Source organism: Nuphar pumila, chromosome 15 (assembly GCF_984573655.1).
Source record: "Nuphar pumila chromosome 15, dmNupPumi1.hap1.1, whole genome shotgun sequence".
In the NCBI taxonomy this organism is placed as follows: domain Eukaryota; kingdom Viridiplantae; phylum Streptophyta; class Magnoliopsida; order Nymphaeales; family Nymphaeaceae; genus Nuphar; species Nuphar pumila.
In genome coordinates, this window is record NC_143263.1 from 7,708,575 (window position 1) to 7,733,263 (window position 24,689).

General features: G+C 39.9%; 1 protein-coding gene, 1 long non-coding RNA gene and 2 other non-coding genes across 4 annotated transcripts; 2 read left to right on the forward strand and 2 right to left on the reverse strand.

Moving 5' to 3' along the window:
- Positions 1-813: 813 nt before the first annotated feature.
- TRNAA-AGC (transfer RNA alanine (anticodon AGC)) lies at positions 814-886 on the forward strand. Its single transcript has one exon. It is a non-coding gene; the product is annotated as a tRNA-Ala (tRNA).
- Positions 887-6,729: 5,843 nt separating this feature from the next.
- On the forward strand, positions 6,730-6,802 carry TRNAA-AGC (transfer RNA alanine (anticodon AGC)). The gene has a single exon. It is a non-coding gene; the product is annotated as a tRNA-Ala (tRNA).
- Positions 6,803-9,136: 2,334 nt separating this feature from the next.
- Positions 9,137-10,818, reverse strand: LOC149814354 (uncharacterized). Its single transcript, XR_016428065.1, has 2 exons — positions 10,545-10,818; positions 9,137-9,217 (listed from the first exon to the last, which is right to left on the reverse strand). It is a non-coding gene; the product is annotated as an uncharacterized LOC149814354 (long non-coding RNA).
- An 8,892-nt stretch (positions 10,819-19,710) lies between these two features.
- On the reverse strand, positions 19,711-22,493 carry LOC149814355 (desiccation protectant protein Lea14 homolog). The gene is made up of 2 exons (XM_089989272.1): positions 22,087-22,493; positions 19,711-20,080 (listed from the first exon to the last, which is right to left on the reverse strand). Exons 1-2 carry the CDS (start codon positions 22,290-22,292, stop codon positions 19,831-19,833), a joined length of 456 nt encoding a protein of 151 aa, XP_089845398.1. The 5' UTR covers positions 22,293-22,493; the 3' UTR covers positions 19,711-19,830.
- Positions 22,494-24,689: the final 2,196 nt, after the last annotated feature.

Below are 24,689 nucleotides of genomic sequence, written 5' to 3' on the forward strand. Positions count from 1 at the left end.
TATATAACTATATTAATTAATAAATAAGGATTCAAATGAATCTTCACCAACGAATTTTAGTTAGAGATTACGGTACTCTAGAGTGTAATCAATATATATATATATGTGTGTGTGTGTGTGTGTGTGTGTGTAACGTCGAACTCACAAGTCACAAAGAGTTCGACGTCCTGTCAGATGTGCATGCGCAATCAGCAGCATGCATAATTACAAAAAAAGGGTCTTTTGCGACGGTTGCAACCTCTGATAAACCTGAAGGCTTTAGAGGCTGTCACTGACCCTTTAAAAAAAATGTGTGCACGTATCCGATGGAACACCTTTCTCATATAGGATTGGGTGTAACAGTCGACGCTAAAGATCTGAAGGTTTTATCTGTGTGTGTGTAAAATTTATTTATTTATTTATATATATCAGGCTCGACTTGACTTGCTGCAAACCCGAGCTCAAGCAAAATTTAAGCTTGGCTTGTTCAATTTGTTTACCAGCCCTAGTGCTAGGCTGGAAGCTCTTGGTGTCTAAAGCCAGCATAGACTTCAATTACAGGTTAACCAAACAGGGATGAATACCTCTACATGATATGTAAACTCAGTCCAATCTGTATTCCGTTAGAGTTCCCACCCCCGTGCCTTGACAAGGTCAGGTCTCGAGGACCCAATCTGTCGGATCCTGTCTCTGACAGACCAACGGGAACGGTTCTTAGTTTGCTACTTCTCATTTTGCTTCACAAGAGAGGCTTTAAAAACAAAGTTAGATGTGGTCCAGGGAAACAGTTAAAAATACATTAAAATGCATTTTTACTCAAAATTATCATGCGTTGGGGTTGTAGCTCAGATGGTAGAGCGCTCGCTTAGCATGCGAGAGGTACGGGGATCGATACCCTGCATCTCCACTCTTTTATTTTTCTTTCTTCTCACTCTAATTTTAAATTTCACGAACCGCTGGCATTCGACCCATCAAAGGCAAAAAACCCTTCAAAGGCATAACCGATACTACATCACCCTTGTATTTCATCCAAAAGGCAAAAAAGCAAAGAAAATTATCTTGGTTTCCCAACCTTACATTCACTTTTCCTTCTATTGTTAATTATTGTCCATACCTTTCTCTCGCTATATATATTATATAGTTTTCTTACCACGCTTTGAGTGGATACCTATGGATGCAATCTGCCCAAGGATTGGAAGGGTCTCCACACGAGTCTTTCGTGGCCTTCCACACGAGTGAGCCCACCTTGAACCCAGTACCAAATGCCAGCATCCACACCCTATCTCCCTTCTTTACCCTCTTCTTGGCCTCAAAGTAGGCGTACTCATAGAAGACTAGGCTAGAGGATGTGTTACCGAACCGCTGCAGAGTCATTCGAGACGGTTCAGTCACGTCGTCGGCGAGCTTGAGCACACGCGAGATGTTGTCGATCACAGCCTTACCACCCGTGTGAATGCATATGTGCTCGAATGCGGTCATGAAGTCTGGCACGTGTGGCTTGGGGGCATCGTACCCAAAGGAGAGGGTGGTGTATGTTTGCCCCCGATGATTCACTGAATCCCACGTCTATGTTCGGGGCTTTGAATGAGCACCACGTATACAATCACATGGGGCTCGTATTCCCGTGTATGTTGACATAACTTTGCATCAGACTCTGGTGTTGTTGCAAAGACTTAAGTACCCTTTCTTGCTATTTTTCTCATAAAGTGATGATTTGAGAAAATGACAAAAATGCCCTTCATTCAAAAAAGAAAAAACAAACAGTTTAAAAAAAGGACAAACATGTCCTCCATCCAGAAAGTCGAGGATGATGTTGACTCTTCAAAGTCTTCTTCTTCTTTCTCCGTTCAAAAAAAGGACAAACATGTCCTCCATCTAAAAAGTCGAGGATGATGTTGACTCTTCAAAGTCTTCTTCTTCTTTCTCCGTAAAACACTGTAAAACCCTCTTTCTCTCTCTAGAGAAGAAATCAAGGGAGGCAAAGAGTTCTCCCTAGAGAAGGCTATGAACATCAACTCTCTCACTCTCTCTCACTTCTGTGCACATCCAACAGACGATCCTACATTGCTCCATCAAACACCGACTGACCTGCACACTGACTGTAGCATCGTTCAACTTGAAGAGTTGTGAAGTCTCAGTCAGAGTTTTTACCCTTACAGAAGGGGGGTCTGAGGGCTCCTCCCAGCGTGGGTAGCATCATTCAACTTGATTCGTTGTGGAGCCTGATTTAGAGTTTTTGCCCTTACAATAAGGGGGTCCGAGGCCGCCCTTGGCGGGAGGCTCGGGGGGCAGCGCCCTCCGGACCAAATTTTTTGGGGGCCTTCCAACAGCGATTTGTAGTGTTTTCCGCAAATCGCTATAGCGATTTATAGTGTTTTTGGATCTCACTATAGCAATTTGTAGTGTCTTCCGCAAATCGCTATAGCGATTTATAGTGTTTTTTGATCTCACTATAGCGATTTGTAGTGTCTTCCGCAAATCGCTATATAAATTTATAGTGATTTTGGATTTCACTATAGTGATTTATAGTGTCTTCCGCAAATCGCTACAGCGATTTATAGTGTTATTCAGTAAGCAAATCGCTGTAAATCGCTACCCGAATTAGGACCAACTTGTCAGGGCCATATCTCCCTAACCGAAGGTCATATTCCAAATCCGTAAAAAGTGGTGTCTTTGTTATTTAGTCTAGTTTATTTCTGTAAATTTTAAGCAATTTCCATTGTTATTTCATTCCCCATTTTAACTAAAATCCAGACCCTTATTATTTTGTGTTATTTGAGTTGCACAACATCATTCTCGCTTGACATTCACATCTTGATTCTGGCATGCTCCCTGTTGGATTTTCCATTGATTTCTTCCAACCTTGCTTGGAACAAACATATGTCTTTCTCACCACGACACCCTATGTATTTTTTGACCACGACACCCGGGACCCATGCCGGGGGGAGCCCCCGGACCCCCCTCCTGTAAGGGCAAAAACTCTAAATCAAGCTTCACAATGAATCAAGTTGAACGATGCTACCCACGCTGGGAGGAGCCCCCAAACCCTTCTTCTGTAAAGGCAAAAACTCTGAATCAGGCTCCACAACGAATCAAGTTGAACGATGCTATACACGTTGGGAGGAGCCTCCAAACCCTCCTCCTATAAGGGCAAAAACTCTAAATCAAGCTCCGCAACTCATCAAGTTGAATGATGCTACCCACGCTGGAAGGAGCCCTCAGACCCCCCTTATGTAAGAGTAAAAACTCTGAATCAAACTCCATAACTCTTCAAGTTGAATGATGCTACCCACGCTGGGAGGAGCCCTCAAACCCCCCTTTCTGTAAGGGTAAAAACTCTAAATCAGACTCCACAACTCTTCAAGTTGAATGATGCTACCCACGCTGGGAGGAGCCCCCAGACCCCCCTTTTTGTAAGGGTAAAAACTCTAAATAAGACTCTACAACTCTTCAAGTTGAATGATGCTACCCACGCTGGGAGGAGCCCCCAGACCCCTCTTTTGTAAGAGTAAAAACTCTGAATCGGGATCTACAACTCATTTAGTTGAATGATGTTACCCACGCTGGGATGAGCCCCCAAACCCTCCTCTTGTAAGGGTAAAAACTCTGAATCAGGCTCCACAACAGTCAATGTGCAGGTCAGTCGGTGCTTGATGAAGCAATGTAGGATCTTCTGCTGGATGTGCACAGAAGCAGAAATAGAAGAGAGAGAGAGAGAGAGGGTTGATGTTCATGGCCTCCTCCAGAGGAGATTTCTTTCTCGGATAATTGTGCAGTGCAGAGACTGGGTCTTAAATAATCATCCTCGGAGCACTTAAGTCTTTACAACCACTCTTTTTCAAGAATCATCATTTTTTTTGCACCAATGGAGGAGAGGGTACTTAAGTCTTTGCAATCGCATCAAACTCCAACGCTAATTAATGCTGACAAACATGGGGATACGAGACGCACATGCTTACATACGTGGTGCTCTTTGGGACCCCCGAACATGAGATGTAGCTAACTGCCCTGTTCGGGGGGAACATATAACCTGCTTCGGCAGAGAAGGACGGGGATGAAGAGGGGGGGCTCAGAGTGCTGGAGGTCGAGGGAAGGTTGCTGACTAAGGCTGCCATCTCCTCCTCCATCTGCAGGCAGAAGGCGAGGTCAAGATTAGATTTAGGGTTTTGACCATCCTCGTGTCCTCCATCTGGTGGGAGGCCAGAACGCCCAGGTTATTCAATTGTGCCGAGTTGACAATGGAGCAGGTAAGGAATCACAATCACGCAACTAGTTCTTGTGCTTCTTAAGCTCAGGCAGAGGCACCTTCAGTACTGTGAAGGTGAGCACTCTGTTCTCAGGTACTTGGCCTCTGGCTCCTCCTTCATCTTCCTCTCCCCCCTTATACTGAGGATGTTTCTATTCTTGACCTCGATGTTAAGAAGGTATGTGGGAGTAGGTAAGGCTTTTTCGTGGGAGATGGAGATAGTGTCGGAAAACGAGGAAAGTAACGTCGGAGTGGGCATCGGTGTGGGTGTTGTCGACTACCACCTATCCATGGTGTTAGTCAAAGTGAAATTGGCTTTGGTTTTTACCACGCCAATTCCACGATTCAACGCTTTCCCCTCGTCCTAAACTGAGGAAAAAAGTGTGAATTCCACTAATCCACTCCGGTCAGGAGATCCCAAACAAGGCCTGAAGGTTTCTTATTTATTCTTATTATTTTTACAACTTCTGTCTTAATTTATAAAGCTGCGGCCTTACAATGGACAGGTGGGCAGCATTTCTGCATTGACCTTCTAAGTGTGCATGCTACTATTCTAACATTAGTATTCAAGAATGTAAGTGTTTAAAGTTTTAAAACACATGAATAAAATTAAGTTGGATGAATGTTTTGGAAAAACTACATGAGTTGAAAGAATCTTGTGAGTTTGAAACGCCACAAATGCATCTTTTTTAGAATAATGATTCATTTTAGGCAAATCAACTCCGACCCCGCAGATCGGTGGCGATCCGTCACGGGATGGAACACATCAGCTTCAGCACAGGTCCATGCGGAGATTACGAGCACCAGAAAGCCTAAATTTCTGGTCATTCTTGATAATTGTTCCCTTCTGAGCAGCAGAAAATCCAAACCAAAGAGGAAGCAGATCAGGTCATGATGAACTTGAGTGTTTTTGCACATGATGTGGCATTCATCCAAAATTAATGCAAACAGACGGCCACGATGTCGGCATGAGCAAAAACGCTCATGTTCAGCATGACCTGATCCGCTTCCAACCAAAGAAGGATTGAGAGAGAGAGAGGAGAGAGAAGAAGCGTACCTGAAAGAGGAAGAAATCCGTAATTCAGTTCCTCAATCTCGAGAGTGAAACCTCTTTAGGGTTTTTCTTTCCCTTTTCCAAGTGGGATTTTGATGACTAGGGGGGGAAGGAGGACGACGGTGGGGAGATTTAAGGACGGCCATGATTGTGTTGTTCTTTATCTTCTCAAATATTCACAAAGAGAGGGGGCCCTCCAATTAATAAACAAAACTCACCAACGAGGGCTCCGCTTGTGTGGCAGGAGCAGTTAGTGCACGTCACCTTGTGCTGGGACGTTGCAAGTTCGAATCCCTATGGTATACTAGTATATAACTGGTAGGGGTTTGCCTAACCCCAGCTTTCTTTGTGGAAAAAAAATTAATAAAAAAACTCAAATTCAAAATCTAGATCTAAAAATCAACATTTTTTCTTCTGAATTGCCAATCCAAAGAATCATGTTTTCTTCCATTTTTTTGTGATATATAGTTAATTTTATAGGCTTTCCAAATTGCAAGTGTTTGTAGTGAAATTTGCTAACATAAAATAATATCTAACTCAAGACATGGCTAAAAAGAAAGCCGCGGCGAAGCGTGAGCATATATGTAAATAAATATATAACTATATTAATTAATAAATAAGGATACAAATGAAACTTCACCAACGAGTTTTAGTTAGAGATTACGGTACTCTAGACTGTAATCAATATATATATATATATATATATATATAGAGAGAGAGAGAGAGAGAGAGAGAGAGAGAGAGAGAGAGAGAGGTGTAACGTCGAACTCACAAGTCACAAAGAGTTCGACGTTCTGTCAGATGTGCATGCGCGATCAGCAGCATGCACAATTAAAAAAAAAAGGGTCATTTGTGACGGTTGCAACCTCGCTAATAAGCCTGAAGGCATTAGAGGTGGTCACTGACTGTAAGACCCTTAAAAAAAAATATATGCTCATATCCGACAGAACACCTTTCTCATATACGATTGGGTGCAACTACGGTCGACCCTAAAGATCCTTAAGGTTTTATCTGTGTGTAAAATTTATTTATTTATATATTTATATATATCAGGCTCGACTTGACTTGCTGCAAACCCGAGCTCAAGCAAAATTTAAGCTTGGCTTGTTCAATTTGTTTACCAGCCCCAGTGCTAGGCTGGAAGCTCTTGGTGCGGTCGATGGGTCGGATCGTACAGGTTAACCAAACAGGGATGAATACCTCGACATGATATGTAAACTCAGTCTAATCTGTATTCCGTTAGCGTTCTCATCCCTGTGCCTGGACAAGGTCAGGTCTGGAGGACCCAATCTGTCGGATCCTGTCTCTGACAGACCAACTGGAACGGTTCTTAGTTTGCTACTTCTCATTTTGCTTCACAAGAGAGGCTTTAAAAACAAAGTTAGATGTGGTCCAGGGAAACAGTTAAAAATACATTAAAATGCATTTTTCCTCAAAATTATCATGCCTTGGGGATGTAGCTCAGATGGTAGAGCGCTCGCTTAGCATGCGAGAGGTACGGGGATCGATACCCCGCATCTCCACTCTTTTATTTTTCTTTCTTCTCACTCTAATTTTAAATTTCACGAACCGCTGGCATTCGACTCTTCACTTTTAGGTACTAGACATTGATAAGGGGGTTGCAAATTATGGGCCGGGTCCAGTAAGACCCGAACCATTCATTTTTTTTACTCGGAGAAACTGCCCCAAGCATACTTACGGTCTCTGTCCATGTCGGTGTAAAACTCCGAAGGCTTTCCCCTCGACCCTAGGGAATTGCCAAGCTTCAGCTTACGCAGGGGGGCAAAACCATTCATTGTACAACCAGATCTACCTAGTTAAATATGTTATTGTCGTAAACTTAGTGTGTCACCAAGTTCAGTCACGTATGCCATATTTTAATATATATCCTTTTGAAATTTGATAATTTAGGTTAGAGTATATTATTCCTGCTAGAAAGAAAGATTTTAACAGTAAATATCACCTAACGTATCATATAAACAATGTTGAATGTGTTCCAAAGACTGGATTTGGCTTAATTGACCAAAGCCAATGTTCAATAATGCACTCCTTAGGCTCTGTTTTGGAGTGCTACGTTGAGATATGGGAACACCATTTCCATGTGTTGCCAAAATTTGGTGTTTGAGAACGGAGTTGTGTAAAATGGTGTTGAAATGTAGTGTTGGGGTTGCCAACTCCATTCCCTATAGCAGTGTTTTGGCAACTTCACTGCTCCCGAACTTCCGAGAGAATGAGAACACTTGAGGGAAACCACAACACACCTGTGCTTTCAAGTCTCCCAAACAAAGCTTTAGAGGGGAGTCTGTTACAACCCCTTACCTAAGGAAAGCCTCCTCTAGAAAGAGGCATCAAGAAGGGAAAGTGCTTCCCCTATATAGGGAGGTGTGAATTAGGGGTGTCAACGGGTCGGGTTTACCCGGACCCAACCCGTACCAAATCTATAGGGTCCGGGTATGGTGATAAATAAAAAGACCCGATTAAGATCCGGGTCCGGACCCGAAGGTCCAATTAATACATGTATCTGGGTATAGTTTGTGAAATTTTATACCAGACCCGGACCCAACACGAGTTCCTATTAAGACCCACAATTTTCAATGTAAAAATGATAAAAAAATAGTATTGTGTTGGGTATGGCCCAGGTTTGGTTCATGTAGTTTTTATCGGGTCCGGGTATGGTTTCTCTTATGGTGTTAGGCCCGATTAGACCCGGTTCCAGACCTGATATCATACCCAAAAATCGGGGCCTAGTCTGGTTTCACCTGGGTCCAAACCAAACCTGACCCATTGACACGCTAGTGTGAACCCATTTTGATAAAATAGATGTTTTTTGACATTTATAATGTGGGACCCACAACATATTTCTCACCGAGATGTTTCTTCTACCCTTCTTAGTATAAAGGTCCCTGTTTCTTTTACCCTTCTTAGGAAAGAGGCCATAGCGAAGGCCATGAAACCAATGTTGTCAGTACCGGTGTCGGCTCTGAATCGTTTGGCCACCGATTCAGCTGTATCGGGCCGAATACATACCGGTACTCAAGTGAATTGTTCTGTATCAGGCCAAGAATAATAAAAATATTACGTGTTGACACATGTTCAAACCATTAAAATGATTTTAAAATAATATTAAATTTTATTTTTATATTTATTAAAAAATAACCGATTCAGGCTTGCAGTGTATCGATTTTCTGCCGATACTATGCATATCGGCCGATAAGCACCGATACTGATAACATTGCATGAAACAAACGCCCCTTAATTACATTAGCAATTCTGATTGTTATGGTGGCTCTATGAAGAATGGTACAAATTAGTGATCTAAACTACCAAAAAAAAGCACACTGTATATAAAGCATGCTGTCTTCTAAATAGTAGGCATATCAAGTTTACCAACTCTTTTGAAACTCAGAACGATAGTATTTTCTGTAGCCTACCAAACACCTTACATGCAAAACTTCATCAATGACAACCAACAAACTCACGCCACAGATGAACCAAAAAAAAAGGATACAAATCAAAAAGATAAATGAAGATCAAAAGAAAGATGACCATTTATGGGAAAACATCTGATCCAACAACAGGACCATAGCCATGGCAGAGGCTGCATCAAAATCTGGTTGCACCATCAGCTGGAAAACGTCTGTATAATTTATACCACACACAGTTTCTTTCATCCTAATCTCTGCCACTGCCCTCCCGGATGCATCCATAACTTGACATGATCGCTTGATGTACGAACCATATATGAAAAAAATAAAACTTTTGCTTGATCCACTAAATACATGAGCCAGAATCTTGGGATGCAGAAAGTTGGCTTGCTTCTTCACACAGTAAATTGGGTTTGGTGATCCTCTGGTCTCTTTTGGTTCGCCTTCAAACACTTTCCAGTGAGCCCCCAAGCTCAGTTTCTGCTAAGCACCACAACAGGGTATGTTAGGCACCTGCCATTCATAAAAGCAAATTGCGAATTACAAATTACATTTAATTAGTGACATGATGCTTAGTTTCTATAACAGAACTAGCGCTTTTGAGTTGGCAGTATGCTTGGAACAAGGCCATAGGAGAGCAATTTCATGTTCTCTGCAAATCCTGATTTTGAGTGCTTAGACACCAAACGGCAAACCAACTTGTCTCAAAAAGAAAGCTGGTGACTTTGGCTGAAATTACAATACAGATTCCACATAACCTGTCAAAACATGGAAGTTGGTGATTTGGGCTGAATTGCAAATACAGATTCCCCACAACCCTGTCCAGCCCATAGTTACCCGAAGCACCTTCCTAAGGGCGGAAGCTTCCGAAGCGAGAAGCGCCACCCTTTTGGGAGAAGTGTGGTGAAAACTCGTTTCTTATTTGGGAGAAGAGCGCTTCTCAAATCGCCTCTCTTTTTTTTTTGTTTCACTTGTTTTCTTTTTGCTTCTAACTTATTCCCTCATTTCTCTCTTGTTTTTTGTGTTTTTCATGTGATTATTTATTTATTTTTAGCTTCTCACTCATTTCCCCTATGTTTTCTTCCCATTTCCTTTTTCCCTTTTCACATGCTTCCAAAATGAATCCCGCTTCATGCTTCATACTATTTCTTGCACTCGCTTCCCGACTCTGCTTCACGCATCGCTTTTCTTGTCCATTTTGCTTCCAGTAACTACAGCCTAACAAGATGATGAATACTTAGATTGCTCTCTCTCTCTCTCTCTCCAAGTTGTGATCAAGCACAGGATCCCACCTTTCCTAATAGAAACCAATTCGCAGGAACTGTGATTGTTCTACATCAAACCAACAAGCTATGGAAACCAAAAACTCATCCATAGTCAAGATCAATTGTCTGGGTTTTGGATTTTCTGTTCCAACAAAATATCTAGAATTTGCTCTTCCCAGCAAACTACAGACATAAGAAACGTAACATGTCTATCTGATATCCAAGTTCAAGAATTCAACAACTGTGGGTATCCAACCTAACTGGATTTTTTAATCAAACATTAAAACACAGCCTAAGATAAAAAGTTATCACTTGGTAGGGGCAAGTTATGAATGTTACCAAGCCGACGAGACGTCACAAGTTTGAAACCCACGGATGGCATCTCTTGTCATAAGGTCGAAGATGGGTGTACTCTGCGGTGGACAGAGGGGACAGCAACGGTTTTACCAACCGGAGGCCAGCCAAGGTGCGGTCGGTGATGGGGGAGGGGTTATCCCTTGAACTATCTAAAAAAACAAAATAAAAACAAAAATTAAGATAAAAATTAAAAGAATAGGCATTTTTTTCTCCCCTACCTTTTTCCTCATGGTGAGCAGCGGTTTTCCAGCTGCATCCATTAGAACAATCTCTTCTCTGTGATCATTGCCATAGTTGTCTACTCGGAAAACCAGTTTGCCTTTGCTGTCAAGCACAGTAAAACCGCTATAATTGAGGAGCAGGGATTTCTTCCACACAGTCAGAGTATCTGGTTTAGTGTATTTACTGCTACAAGCCAAAGACACATATGGTGAAACTGTTGAATGCACCCTCCTCGTCATAATCATACTCTGTCCTTGATGAAATACCAAGCAGAAGGTATTTCCAATTATTTTTCCTGCACACAGCCAATCCCTCAGTTCATAATTTCTCTTCGAAAGAATCAAAACCATATATATATCCTGTATGAATCTGACCAATATTGGACCGACTTGTAGGCGGCTCTTTGTTGAATTTGCATTCACTGGGCCGCTCATGAAGCACGTGCAGTCATACCCTCAGTCCACAGTGGCACCCTGCTTGGCCCAAGGGGGGTGATGGGTAGTGGCCTTTAGGAAGATATGTTTGGGCACTTGTAGTTGTAGCTTGTTAGAGCACCAAGTGACCCTTTGATTGAAGATCAACTCCATCTTGCTGATTTTACGCACACCAACCAGTCTGCTCACAGGTCTTCATCACAAAAAGATCTCATCCTTTGACATAAGATGCTCTTTCATACTATGCTTATTTTAGCCGTCCAGATGAAGAAGTGAACCCATCCTATGCCTTTTTTTATGACAAAAAACCTTTACCGAAGCAAGAAAAACCCTAGGTAGGGCCCACGACCACCTTGCGTGGCCCATCCTATGTGAAATGATATAGGAGTCATGCCGACTGATTTACTTGTCAAAAGGCAAAAAAAAAGTGATAGGCGCATACTCCTTGGCTAAGATTGTGCCGAGTGTTTACACCTATTATACGACTATGTCTGAGAATGTGCCAACTGCTAAGCCGAAATGCACAGATTTGATGCTAAGTAATTGACGGGGGCAGATCAGGTGAAATCACATTGCACACTTTGCACCTGGTTGCCCTTCATCTTTGTCTGAGTTGTGGGGCCTAACATTAGATAGAGGGTGGTAAGGTGCAGCGCACACCCAAAATGTGCAATGTGATTGCACCTGATTTGCCATGGAAACTGACCACATCTACATGAACAAGTTCAATAGTTTGAAGGGCGTGAGCACGCATATACGTACACACCACACATGCATGCGTGTAGGAGAGAGATGACTATGCCCTTAGGTGTGAACAACCATCTAACAGGGTTTTAGAAGGGCTTTTTCATCTTCTTCTTTTTTAATCTAACCGTACAAATGTGATCTGCATGCTTAATTTATAGTTTGTATCGACCGATTCTGACACATGGGATAACCCAAAACTTTCATGAAGCTCAAAAAAACATTTTTTCAATGAAAAACACAATCCAAGTGCTTATTACCAGCAAAACCATTATGTCAAATTCATCGGCTGGGTCAAGTTCGTGAAAAACACCTCTAAGAACTCTATTGATTGGCACATCCTACTGCACACACACACACACACACACATATATATATATATATATATATATATATATATATATATATATATATGTGTGTGTGTGAGTAATGCGTCCCTAGGTTCTTTTTTTGTTAGGTGTCGTCAGACCTCTTCAAAAATCATAGTTTTAAGTATTTTTTCTCATATCTAACACCAGAGATGTCATCTATAGGTTTTGTTTAGTGCGAACCAGCTTATGGATCGTTCAAATCTACCTGTAGGCTGTATGCAGATTTTTTCCGTGATCCAAAATCAATGGCCACGAAGATACCAGATTTTTTTGGCTCATAAAATCAAGTTTTTTCAAGAGTTGATTCCCACTAAATTGATCAGACTGAACACATCTAACGGTTCAGATCTATCATAAAACACTTAAAACCTATAAGGCAGAACCGAAAATTGGCCCTATTATGTTCATCTCTCTCTCTCTCTCTCTCTCTCTCTCTCTCTCTCTCTCTCTCTCTCTCAGGTTATGTCAGACCCATCTCTGGCGTATGATGGCATCTCCCAGCTGTCGAGAGTTCTACCAAGGGTGGGTCCCCAAAAATTTGGCTCTGCCAACAATGTTTTCTCTCCTGAAGATCTGTCGCTCATTATTTCTCCTGCATAAAGCTCGACGTTTGATTCTTATTGCACCGATTCCCGAGGTATATTGGCGGCACAGTTGGGTAGGCATGCTTGTGGAGAGCAAAAGATGTTTTTGCCCTCATCACTGTCAAAAGTTTTGTTAGGGGTGGGCCCACAAATATCTGACCCTACTAGAAATGTTTTCTCTCCTGGAGCTCAGTCGCTCATTATTTCTCATACTTGGGGCCTCGTGTCTGCTTCTAATTGTACCCCTTCCCGTAACAGCTTGGAGGCGTGATTGGGTACGCTTGCGCGTGGTGGGCAAAGGATAATTTTACCATTGTCCCTCATTACTTTTCCTTCTAGACGTTCTGATTATTTGGTTATCAATCTTACCACATTTAATGCAAGCACCAACCTAGCAATCAAATGCATGTTGCTTGGCTTCTTGGTTCTGCGTCCTCTTCTTTTATTGCCTTATGTCTTTGATGTTTTTTCATCTGCCTCAACTTTTGGTCTTTCACCAAACAGTGTCTCATTTGGTAGTCCGTCGTGGAGTCGGGATAGCCACTTGTTTATGCCTTTGCTTTGGCAGCATCTCAGTCCGCAACCCCTGGTTGTTAAGGTTGTCGACACAACTAAGTTGCTAGATATCTCTTTTTTCTCATCACAGTTGCAAGCTATAGTTGCTGAGATGGATTCTACGATTTCAACTATCTCTGTTATTATTAAGGACTCCCTTTGCCACTCTTATGGGGCAGACTGAGAGCAGATGGGCATTTCCAACGGTCACTCGAGGCTGTCTGTTTGTGTTGGAGGTGTTCGGCAAATCATAAATGGTCAATAAAGAAGGAGGAAGCCTTCCTCAATTATTTCGGCTACTGATGCGAAGTTTCCAAGAAAGTCATCTCGGTCCCACCAGCCTTGGGTTTTCCAGATTTTGTGCCATGAAAACTGTTTGTTGAAATATTAGGGGCCTGAATTGTCTCACAAAATGCCTATTTTTGGCTAATTGGGTTAGGGAGGAGAAGCCCGACCTGTTTGCTTTATGTGAAACTAAAATAGAGGTCATCCCGCTCGTGGTCACCTCTAGCATCTGGCGGTGAACTAATTATTTCTTCTCCGGTCAACCATGCTAGAGGTATCCTTATCTTGGAGAAGCAGTCTTTAAATTTATCTCAGCTGAACGTGAATCTTTTCTCTCTGTCTATTGCTTTCAATTTGCAGGCAGTTGGTAGAAGAGTAGTGATTTCTGTAGTTTATGACTCTAATCTCACCACCATGAGGCTCATGTTCTGGAATGATTTAGATAGGGTTGTCATTTCTAGTGCGAAGTGTCACCTTCTTATGGGAGATTTTAATTGTTTGTTATATATTCATGACTCTAATAACCCCGTCATTCCTAATCTCTCTATATGAGGTTTCCAAGCCTTTGTTTATCAGTATCTCCTATACCCTATTCCTCTAACCGGGAGCACTTCTCTTGGTCGAATAGGCGGTCTCGCCCGTGCTGTAGGGTCCTTGGCAGGGTCTTTGTCACTCTTAATTTATTGGACCTCATTCTCGATGTTAAGTGTCTATTACTTTCTCCCTCAATCTCGAACCATAGGCAGATCATTACTCATTGGGGAGATGACTTTAAATTTTCCAAGAGCTTTGCATTTGAAGAATGGTAGCTCCGGAAGCTAGATTTTCCCATGGTTATTGCTAATTCTTGGAACAATCCTTTTGATGAGCATTGGGCAGCTCTTCGGGTTCAAAAGAAGTTTTCTCGTCTAGCTAAGGATATCAAGGCATGGCTTCATAGTCATAATGCGAAGAAATTTTAGCAAATGGTTGCATGGGATCATGAGATTTCTGCGTTGTATCAGTCTATGTCTTCTTTCGACTCTCTCTCTCTCTCTGATTTATAACTTGTCAGTTTCTAGGTGAGGTCCTTAGAGTTAACTATGTTCTTGAAAAGCTGGAGGCTCAAGGTGGAAATTCATTAAAAGCATAGTTCTATGGTGAAATGACTTGCGGCTGGTGATGGCAACACTAAATTTTTTCACTCATATGGTTCCCATCATCATAGGAGGAAGGTTGTTCCTTCTATCTTCATTGGGGTGTTCCCTATCTCAATCCACACGTTAATCTGATAGTCACACTATATTTTAAGGCTTTATATTCTGCTTTGTTCGCTATGAAGTGTGTCATTGGTAATGTCCCAGTTGGGTTGATTCAGCATGAGCAAGCCAGATCTATGCAAATGAGGTTATCTGAAGATGAGATTTTTAGAACCATTAAGGATCTGTCAGTTGGAAAGCGCCCGATATTGATGGGTTTCATGTCGACTTTTTTAGAATCTTTGGGGATTGTGTTAAGTCGGACGTTGTAAGCATGTTTGACGAGTTCTATCGTAACTCCAGACTGCCTTATCATTTTTACTTAGTTATTATTTCGCTTGTTCCAAAAGATGATAAGGCCACTGATATTTCTCAGTTCCGCCCAATCTCGGTTATGAGTGCTCTTTATCAAATGTTTTCCAAGGTTTTGACGAATAGGATAAAATCGGTGGCTCACCAAATTTTTTCAAATTCTTAGTTTGCCTTCATCCGTAATAAGAGGGTCCAACATTCATTCATCATGGCATCTGAGGTTGTTCATTCCTTGCTGCATAGCGGTCAACCTTATTTTGTCCTTAAATTAGATTTTCATAAAGCTTTTGATTTCGTACATTGACCCTTCTTATTTCACATGTTATCAAATTTTAGGATTGGATATCATTTTTCTAGTTGGGTGAGGGAGCTTGTCTCAAATGCCTAGGTCATGTTAAATATCAATGGTGTTAGAGAAGACCGGTTCAAGCTGAGGTTGGGTCTGCGACAAGGGTGCTCTTTCTCGCCTTTGTTGTTTAATATGGTTGTTGAGGGTCTTGTAGTCTTACTTAAGCGAGCCACGACATCGCAATTAATTGATCCTTTGCAAGTTCTGAACTTTCCAGGTCATATTTTTACTTATGTTGATGATATGATCATTTTTTGTCATGCAAATGTTCAGCAGATGCTTAGGTTCAAGCTTATCCTTCAGTTCTTCTTCCCTCTATTTGGGCTTTCTCTGAATGAGAACAAATGCTCTCTTACTATGTTCAATGTTCAGTCCCCTATGCTTGCGGCTGGGAGAAGAATTTTTAATTGCATTATTTCTTAGTTGCCTATAATTTACCTGGGCTTGCCGTTACAAGTGAAGTGCCTCTCTTCTGTTGCATGGGCTTCGACGCTTTAAAAAGTGAAGCTCAAATTACTATCGTGACAGTCGTCTTATTTCTTCATCGTTGGTCGTCTGAATTTAGCCAGACATGTTCTTTCCACTATTTCAGAATTTTTCATGTCTATGTTTATGATGCATGTGGGAGTGGAGAAGCAGCTGACGCACTTGCTGGCAGGTTTCCTTTGGTTTGGGTGTCAACTCAAGGGTAAGCGTAACTTGATTGGTTGGCGTTCGGTGGTCTTACCTCGGCGTATGGTTGGCTTAGGTATTCTTGCGCCCAGATTGCAGAGCATTGTTCTTGTAGCCAAGCAATGTTGGCGGGCCCACCAACCGGATAACCCTTGTGCTTGTTTGCTTCTTGCTAAATATGAGGCTCCTACTCTTATCTCGATTCGCCTGAGAACCTGGGGTTTGGCATTCTCATATTTACGTAAATCATGGTTGAGGACTTTAGCCTTCTTCATAGATCATTTTGAGGACTCCAAAAATTTTGGTCAATGATTGCACTGGGCGCTTGCGCCAAGCGGAGAGTTCCTCACCTCCAAAATCTATAGATCATTGTTCCCCCTGGGGGCTGATTGGTTGCCTGAGAGTGTGCTTTGGGCGAAGGTCTCTTCTCCCCATTTTCGGGTCGTGGCTTGGTTAATTTTGCACAATAAGATTCAGACCCGCAGTAATTCAAAGAAGTGAAGCCTTCAGCTCTCGAGTTGGTGTATGCTTTGTCAAGCTGCGGAAGAATATATGTTTCACTTATTCTGGTCTTGCCCAATATTTGTGAAACTCTTTAACAGGACCTAGAGGCATCTGAAAGTGTTTGTTAAGGAGGAGTCATTTGCACTTGATCTGATCTTGGGCCAAGTTTGTATTAGGCATAGCATGAGGTGGAGGTTGATCTGGTGGACGTGGTTGCTTACCTCTTGGTGGTTTGTTTGGATGGTGCGCAACAATACTCATTTTCGTCAAATTTTGGTTAACATTCATAATCTGGTGCATGAAATCTTGGTGGATGTTTATGTGATCCTGCGTATGCATCGAAGTGATCTCCCGCTCTCTGTTGTTGACGCTTTCCCTCTTTTGCCGCCCTCTAGGCCAGCGGCTTCTGCGTGAGCCCGTTTTGTCTGTCTGATATTCTTTTTCCCGTCTACTTTCTTTTATTTGTTTTGGCTTTTGCTCTTGTTCAGTTCATGGGTTCAACATTTTGTTGATCTTCATGAGTGGTAATGTTCTCTCTCTCTCTCTCTCTCTCTCTCTCTCTCTCTCTATATATATATATATATATATATATATATATATATATATATATATATATATATATATATATATATATATATATATATATATATATATAAGCTCATAGCAGTGGACAGGCTTCTCATCTAACTAGCATCGATGCTAGTTTGTTGATTTTCAATGAATTAAGGTTGTTAGCAGCTGTCCTGATCACCGCTAATGACTTGGGCAAAAAAACAGAAATTAGTGACGGTCACGATCGCCGCTAATTACCTTAACACGTTAAAATAAGCAGCCACTGCATGGATCATGCGGCGAAGAAGCATCCAATATCAGCGGGACACTTCGTGTGTCCATTGTTTTAGGGATATATATACCCTAATTATTATAAAAAATTGAATGCTTTATAACTTTTTTCTATTGACCTTCTTGTCATGTGAGTTGATAATGTAATTAAAAGTTTGTATGGGCATTTGTATAAAGTTTTCATTAAAAAAAAAGTGTTACATGGAACATTGTAATTTTTTCAAAATTTAATGTCACTATTTATAACAATACGTATATCTCTCTCTTCTTTGACGGAAGAGTTGCCATTTAATGAAAAAAAATAGCTCTCTCTCTCTCTCTCTCTCTCTCTCTCTCTCTCTCTCTCTCTCTGTGTGTGTGTGTGTGTGTGTGTGTGGAGAAGAGGATGCCTACGTTTCACCTACCTTCCATTTACGGATACAATGCATTCATCATGTGGAAGAACTTAAATCGTTTTAAAACTTACCGTTTTTAATAAACCTACCTATTTAAGAGCCATAACTTATGAATTTTGATATATTGCGGTTTTGAAAACCAATCATTTTCAGTTTTCTTAGTAAGGGCAGCGGTTGTGTGGTTGTTCACGTTTTATGATTTTATCAAAGCTGCTCTATAAAAGGCATTTGGGACAAAGTTGAGATCCATCCCCATACGAGAAAATTGCTTGGCTCAAAATTTGTACCTTTCTTTACAATGGATGGTATGTTCATCTTTTTTACCTTTTAAGGTGTATTCATATAGCATATATAACTCCTTTTTTTTTTGTTTTTCATGTGGTAACTAACTTTTTTTCTTAACCTTTCTTTCATTTGTTGGATAGTTGGATAAACAATATATGACAATATTTTATAAGGAGAGTAATGGGTCCATGCTAAACTCATTTGGTGATAAACCGCATGCTAAATGGGTTTTTCAGCTTCTTAAGTGTTTTTTATACGGTTCGGACCTATAAATATGTTGGGCATGATCGATTTACTAAGAATCCACACATGTTTCATGTATTTTTGATGAAAAAAATGATGTTTAGAGCTTCAAAATTTTACAAAGATTTTGGACCATTGATTTTTTGAACTTTATAAAAACCCACACATGTTGGAATCAGACACTTCAAGAGCTGATCCCTATAAAATCAAGTACATAGATCACATTTGTACGCTCAAAATTTAAAAATAAAATAAAATAAGCCCAAAAATCTATTTAGCACGTGGTTTAGCACCGACGTATAAAAATTTACTATAATGGCAGCTATTTGCTTTTAGCTTTTTTCTAGCATATTTTAAATTAAACATATAGTAAGCAATATAAAAAAGCTATGTATTTTTTTTTTTGAATTTATAACCCGAACAAACCGCACCCGGCATGAAGACCTAGTCACAAAAAAAATTATGTATTTGCTTTAGTTAACACCACAATTTATTTAGGTCCCGCACGACACAATATATAATATATTTATTATTTCCATTAATTTTACTTTCAATCTTGATAAATGTAAATGATTTAATCCTTTTTTAATCATTTAATTTATCTTATAGGGATGGGCTATATGGGAAAACTGATTATCTAGTATATATGGTGGGGATTAAGTGTCTGTTTCACAAATCTCACACTGCAGATGTGTTCTGCATGATCGATTTGCTAAAAAACAACACTTGGATTGTGTTTTTTCGATAAAAAATTATGATTGTTTCAGCTTAAATATTTATGAAAATTATAAACCTTCAATTTTCAAACAATATTATAAAAGCCTACCTACTTATTAGAATTGGGCGATCCAAGAGTCCATTTCTTAAAAATCAAGCATGTAGAACACAGTAGCTGGAAATTGGCAGATGTGTTTATTGTTGCTTATTTATTAAAAAACATATTTGACTTGATGAAAAAATGTAATGTTTTATGGTCAAGTTTTAGTGTGATACCAACACGTTCTCTCTATGAAAAACAAGCTTGACCATAAGAAATGCCTTGTAATACATTATTTCCACCTGCAACTATAAATTTCCAAATCATATAAGCATCAAAATCTACCAAAATTGCTACATATCGATCATCTTTTTAGAAAAGTAAAAAAGTAAAGGTTGAAAAGGACATGGTGAACTCTAGAATGACTTGACATAGAGAAGAAACAGAAAAATATCTTGGTGTACATAGATCCAATCCCTTGGTCATATTGATTCATCAGTAAATGACAAACCCACCAACTAAAAAAAAATAAACCCTCTTAAACATTGATGCATATCTAACAACCATTCACCATCACAGATAACAGCCAAAGAAGAAAAACAAAACATTACTGTATTTATTAACAAGAACAGAGAGTCGAGCATCTCTTAAACCTTAATAAACTACTTGTCCGAGTTGGATACAGTGGGAGAACTAGATAGTTGCAGAGATCTAGAACATATCAGAAAGAGTAGGCAGCTTGAGCTCCCCTTTCTTGGTGAGGGGAAGAGTGAGCTTCCCAAGGATGGGGATGTGCATTGTGAGGCCAACCTTCCATTCATAGTCGATGTCCCAATCCTTGCCTACGTCCTTGGCTATGCTTAGGAGGATGTCATATGGAACCTTCACTGGAACATCCAAGGTGGTCGCCTGATTAGCTATGACGGAACCAGGATCAGGAATCACCCCTGATGCAATTTCCCTGATACCAACCATCATGTATAGCAATTTAATTGCTGAAAAAAATCCTTGTAGTTAAGAAAGACATGGTAGCAATGTTTTGTGTGTGTGTGTGTGGGCATGAATGCAAGAGAGAGAGAGAGAGAGATTTATTTTCTTTTTTTATAATCCAAAAAAAAAACATTTTGGACCGTATTACAAGGCATTTCTTATGGTTAGATGGTTCTGTTAGATGAGCATTTTCAACACTTTTTTTGCAAATCCAACCATGTGGATGTGATTGGCATGGCGAATTTGCTAGGAATCAAATATTGGATTGTGTATTTTCTATGAAAAATGTGATTTTTGAATGCGTGAATATTTATGAAGATTATGAGCCATTGATTTTAAATTAAGCCTTAAAAAAATCTCGTTTATACATCAAAATCAAATGATTCAAGGAGAGGTTTTTATAAAACCTAGCATACAGATCACATCCGTACGGTTAGGTTCGAGAGAAAAGAACAAACAATTCATGAAAATCACAGTTTACACATTAGTTCTCATATTTTCAGTTCTTATATATATATATAACAGTTCAGAGTCACTTAGGGTATCTGACCAAACTCAAATCCATTTGATCCTATTTCGAAAAGAAACAAAGCATCCAATCGACATTCAGATTTGGATTACGTTTGGGCTCTGTTTGAGAGACAGTGTTGGAGAGGAAATGTATAAGAGTATAATAATAAATTTTTTAATGAAGATCAAGAACGAGAACAGGGCAGGGGCAAGGGTAAGTTCATCCCCTAGTCTTGATTCTAACATCCTTGACCATTTTCCGTTTCATGTACTCCATCCCCAATTCAATTCAAAGGGAGCTAGGCTCCATTTCCCCGATACACTGTCATCCTTAACAGTAATGCCAATAAAAAAATGAAGGATCCAAAGTAATGATAAAATAACTTCACTTAAGCTTCAAAGTCTCATATCTTAGGATTAAGATATAAAGAAAAAGTAAAAGCGACAGAAAATGTGAGGGAATTTTTTTTTATTTGGAGAAATAGCCCCAGGTGCATAGACCTAACCGCCATGGCTATCTGTCATCGTTGTCTTGTCTGTGAGGCTTACCCTCGACCGCATGGGTAGGGATGGCAGTGGACCGGCCAAACCCTTTGAAAAAAAAACTTTTGTTGAGCAACATTTTCAGTTTTCCCACGTATTTGTTCATAGAAAAAGCATAATCCAAGCGTGGACTCTACAAGGTTAGATTGAGTCGAAGCAACTTGCATCGCGAGGCTCCAACTAGATTGAACCTACAATCGACTGTATTAAATATATACCAAATATCACGAGGGGGGTCACTATGATTGGGTATTATTACCTTCCGGCGCTCTTGAGGGAGTAGGACATCTCTCAGATACAAACCAGACCCGTTATAGAGCCCTATCTATGCCCCATAATTTGGTAGCAAGTTTTCCAATGTTGAGAACAAAATCTAAGATGAATAGCAACATATATGTCATCACAATAGGAAAAATAAATTATGAAATATGATGGGGTTAAAGTTTGCTACAACCATTTGTACTACAAAGCAAACTTCATTTTTTATTTTAATATTTTGGTTTTTTGGGGTCCAAACAACTACATGAATGTGATCTACATGTTGTCCTTAGTAGGACCATAGGGTTCTGAATCACCGGAATTAGACCTGTATACTGGTTCTTGGTTCTTTAGGAGATGCAAAATTAAACGGTTACCAAAATGCATCGATTTTTTCCATTCAAAAGTTTCTTTAAAGTCCCACTATAGTAATTATGGATGGCAGTGGACCGGGGCGAGGGCGGGAGACAAAGTCTCCACCCCGCTCCGTCTCAAAATTTTGCTCTCAATTCACTGGATTTTGATTTTAACATCCATCCCCAATTTATTCATCGTTTTATGTCCTTTATTCTGATCCAAATAAAGGACAATTCTAACAACTTGTACAATCGACTGTATTAAATATATACCAAATATCACGAAGGGGTCACTATGATTGGGTATTACCTTCCGGCGCTCTTGAGGGAGTAGGACATCTCTCCGATGGGGAGGTCGTGGCCATAAGGGTTGCTGATGGAGACCGATCCGTGAAACGTAACCGAGTCTCTGCTCACGTTCTTGAACGATACGTCCGTCAGCTCGGCCTCCGGCTTCTTCACGTGAGCCACCTTGTCCGCCACGAAGTTCTTGGCCTTGTTCACCAGCTGAGCCATATCCTCTCTCTCTCTCTCTCTCTCTCTCTCTCTCTCTTTCTCTCTCTCCCTTTATTTCACCACCATCTGCTTTATAAGTTTGGGAAAGGGAACTGGTCATACGCACACGTGTAAGAAACCAACAGTCATGATATATTGTGACGTCAAATACTTTTGACACGTGTGAAGCATGCCTCTTCAGGTTGTGGACCTGCTCTACGGCTGCAAATGGATCGGATGTGATCAGATATCCGGTCGGAGTCTAACATGTTATTTTTGGGTTTGGATTCTTTTAATTCAAATCTGGATATACATTTTAATCGGATTCAAATCTATTCAATCTGATTACTTTCAGATTCGGGTTGCAGAGGATTGGTATTTTAAGTCGGATCTAGAATTGATTCCAATCAAAATCAGATGGGCTTGCATTTTTTTCATGTAAATAGTTTGTTTTTTATTTTTTTGTCCACCATCCGATCTGACTAAAAAGGATCTCAGCTTATAACATATGTAATAAAAATCTCAGCACCATTTACCGTATAATCATATCTCAAATATAATACTTTTAAAAAGAATCACTAGAATATGAGAACCAGAAATGTGGGCATTTTTAACACTTATTTTGCAAATCCAACCATGTAGATGTGCTTGGCATGGTGAATTTGCTAGGAATCAACCATTGGATCATGTATTTTTTATCAAACATATGATTTTTTATTTTAAAGCATAAACAAATCTCGTTTATGCATCAAAATCGAATGATTCAAAAGAGGGGGGTTCTTTTAAAACCAAGCATGTAGTCCGTACTGTTAGATTTAAGAGAAAATAACAAAAAAATCATGAAAATCGCGATTCACACATTAGTTCTCATGTTCTAGTGACTCCTATAAGTAACCAAATCTATATAATCTCATACTAACCTACCCAAGATTGTTATACATCTGCATTAACTGTAAAAACACACCTTCCTCAAAAAAAGAAAGGAAAAAAACTAGAAAAACACATACACTTAAATCTTGTGGTATATTAAACATGACAAAACCTCTTATTAAATAAACCATATTATACACATCTGTTAGATCTAACATTTGGTGGTCAGATCCATGCAAACAAGAATGTGTACTACAGGATTTGGTTCAGAAAGTTGCCATATCATCTATGTTTTTCACTTTTGTCACAAGGCTACACACTAAGTCTTGGAATCAATAGGTTGATCATGGATTACCCAACAAAAATGCTGAAAAATCTTTTGCGCCAACATGGACAGCCACCATAAGTACGTTAGGCTGAGCCAGCACGGCTAGGTCTCTGCGCCTGGGGCGGTTTCTCCGAGTAAAAATCAAGAAAAAAAAATGAAAAATCACCATATAAAAAAAGTATAAAAAATATTTGCCAATGAAGTACACGCCTCCGTTCGTGTGAGAGGGAGGGATGGAGGGGGCGTGTGTACATATGCCTTATTGAGGGAAAGCACATGCATTTGAATATAATAACTGAAAAGTGAGTCGTCTTTTGTAAATAAGTTATAATTTGGCCACCTTCACATAAATAACTAGAAATAAAAACACATGTAGCAGTATGGATTCCCCTACCTGATCCTATGAACAACTATTATTTTAGTTTGTTACATGCAACAAGGGGAAATTTAGCTTATATCTGTTGTTCAATAGAGAATTTTGCTCAGTATGCGGACTTCAGAAAGTGGGAAAAAATGTTCCCTTCAAAAAAATTTGTGGGAAAAAAAATGATGAGGCTGTGAGAAATAGGAAAAAACACAAGAATATTCACTCACTACTCAAAATGAAAGCAAATATTTTTACAAAAGCTATTGTTTTTCTACTTCCAAATGATAAAGTTATTTTGGTTGAAGAACCACTATGACTCCAACAAGACTAGGATAATGAATGAGAAGTTGGTGTGTATCGAAGAAAGCAGTGATTTTAGGGTGGACAAAGAAATGAGAGCATTCTTGTTTTACTTTTTTAGAACATGTGTATTCATCGACATTAGTGAAAAGTTGATCCATGCAACTAGTGTAAGGCCTCGATTCCGTCGATGAATACGCATAGAGAACAACCACACTTGCATACCTATATGCAAGTTTGAGTGAAGTGAGGCATAAAAAAAAATATTACCGACATGTTAGTGTTGTTGAAAGTATTTGTTCTTTCATTATAGCTTAACTTTTGATTTATACTCAAACATGATTTAATATTGATAATATACTATATTGTGCATTAATCTTTGCAGGTTTGGATATAAGAGCACATATTCATTGGAAGGCCCTAGAGACATGACCATGGTATATATATACTTGAAATAATTTTCTAACCATAAATAAAACTTTATTTTGTTGGTAACGTGATGCCCCTACAAAGACACAGAGGAGGAGGATGTGGTGATCCAAGCTATGGACCT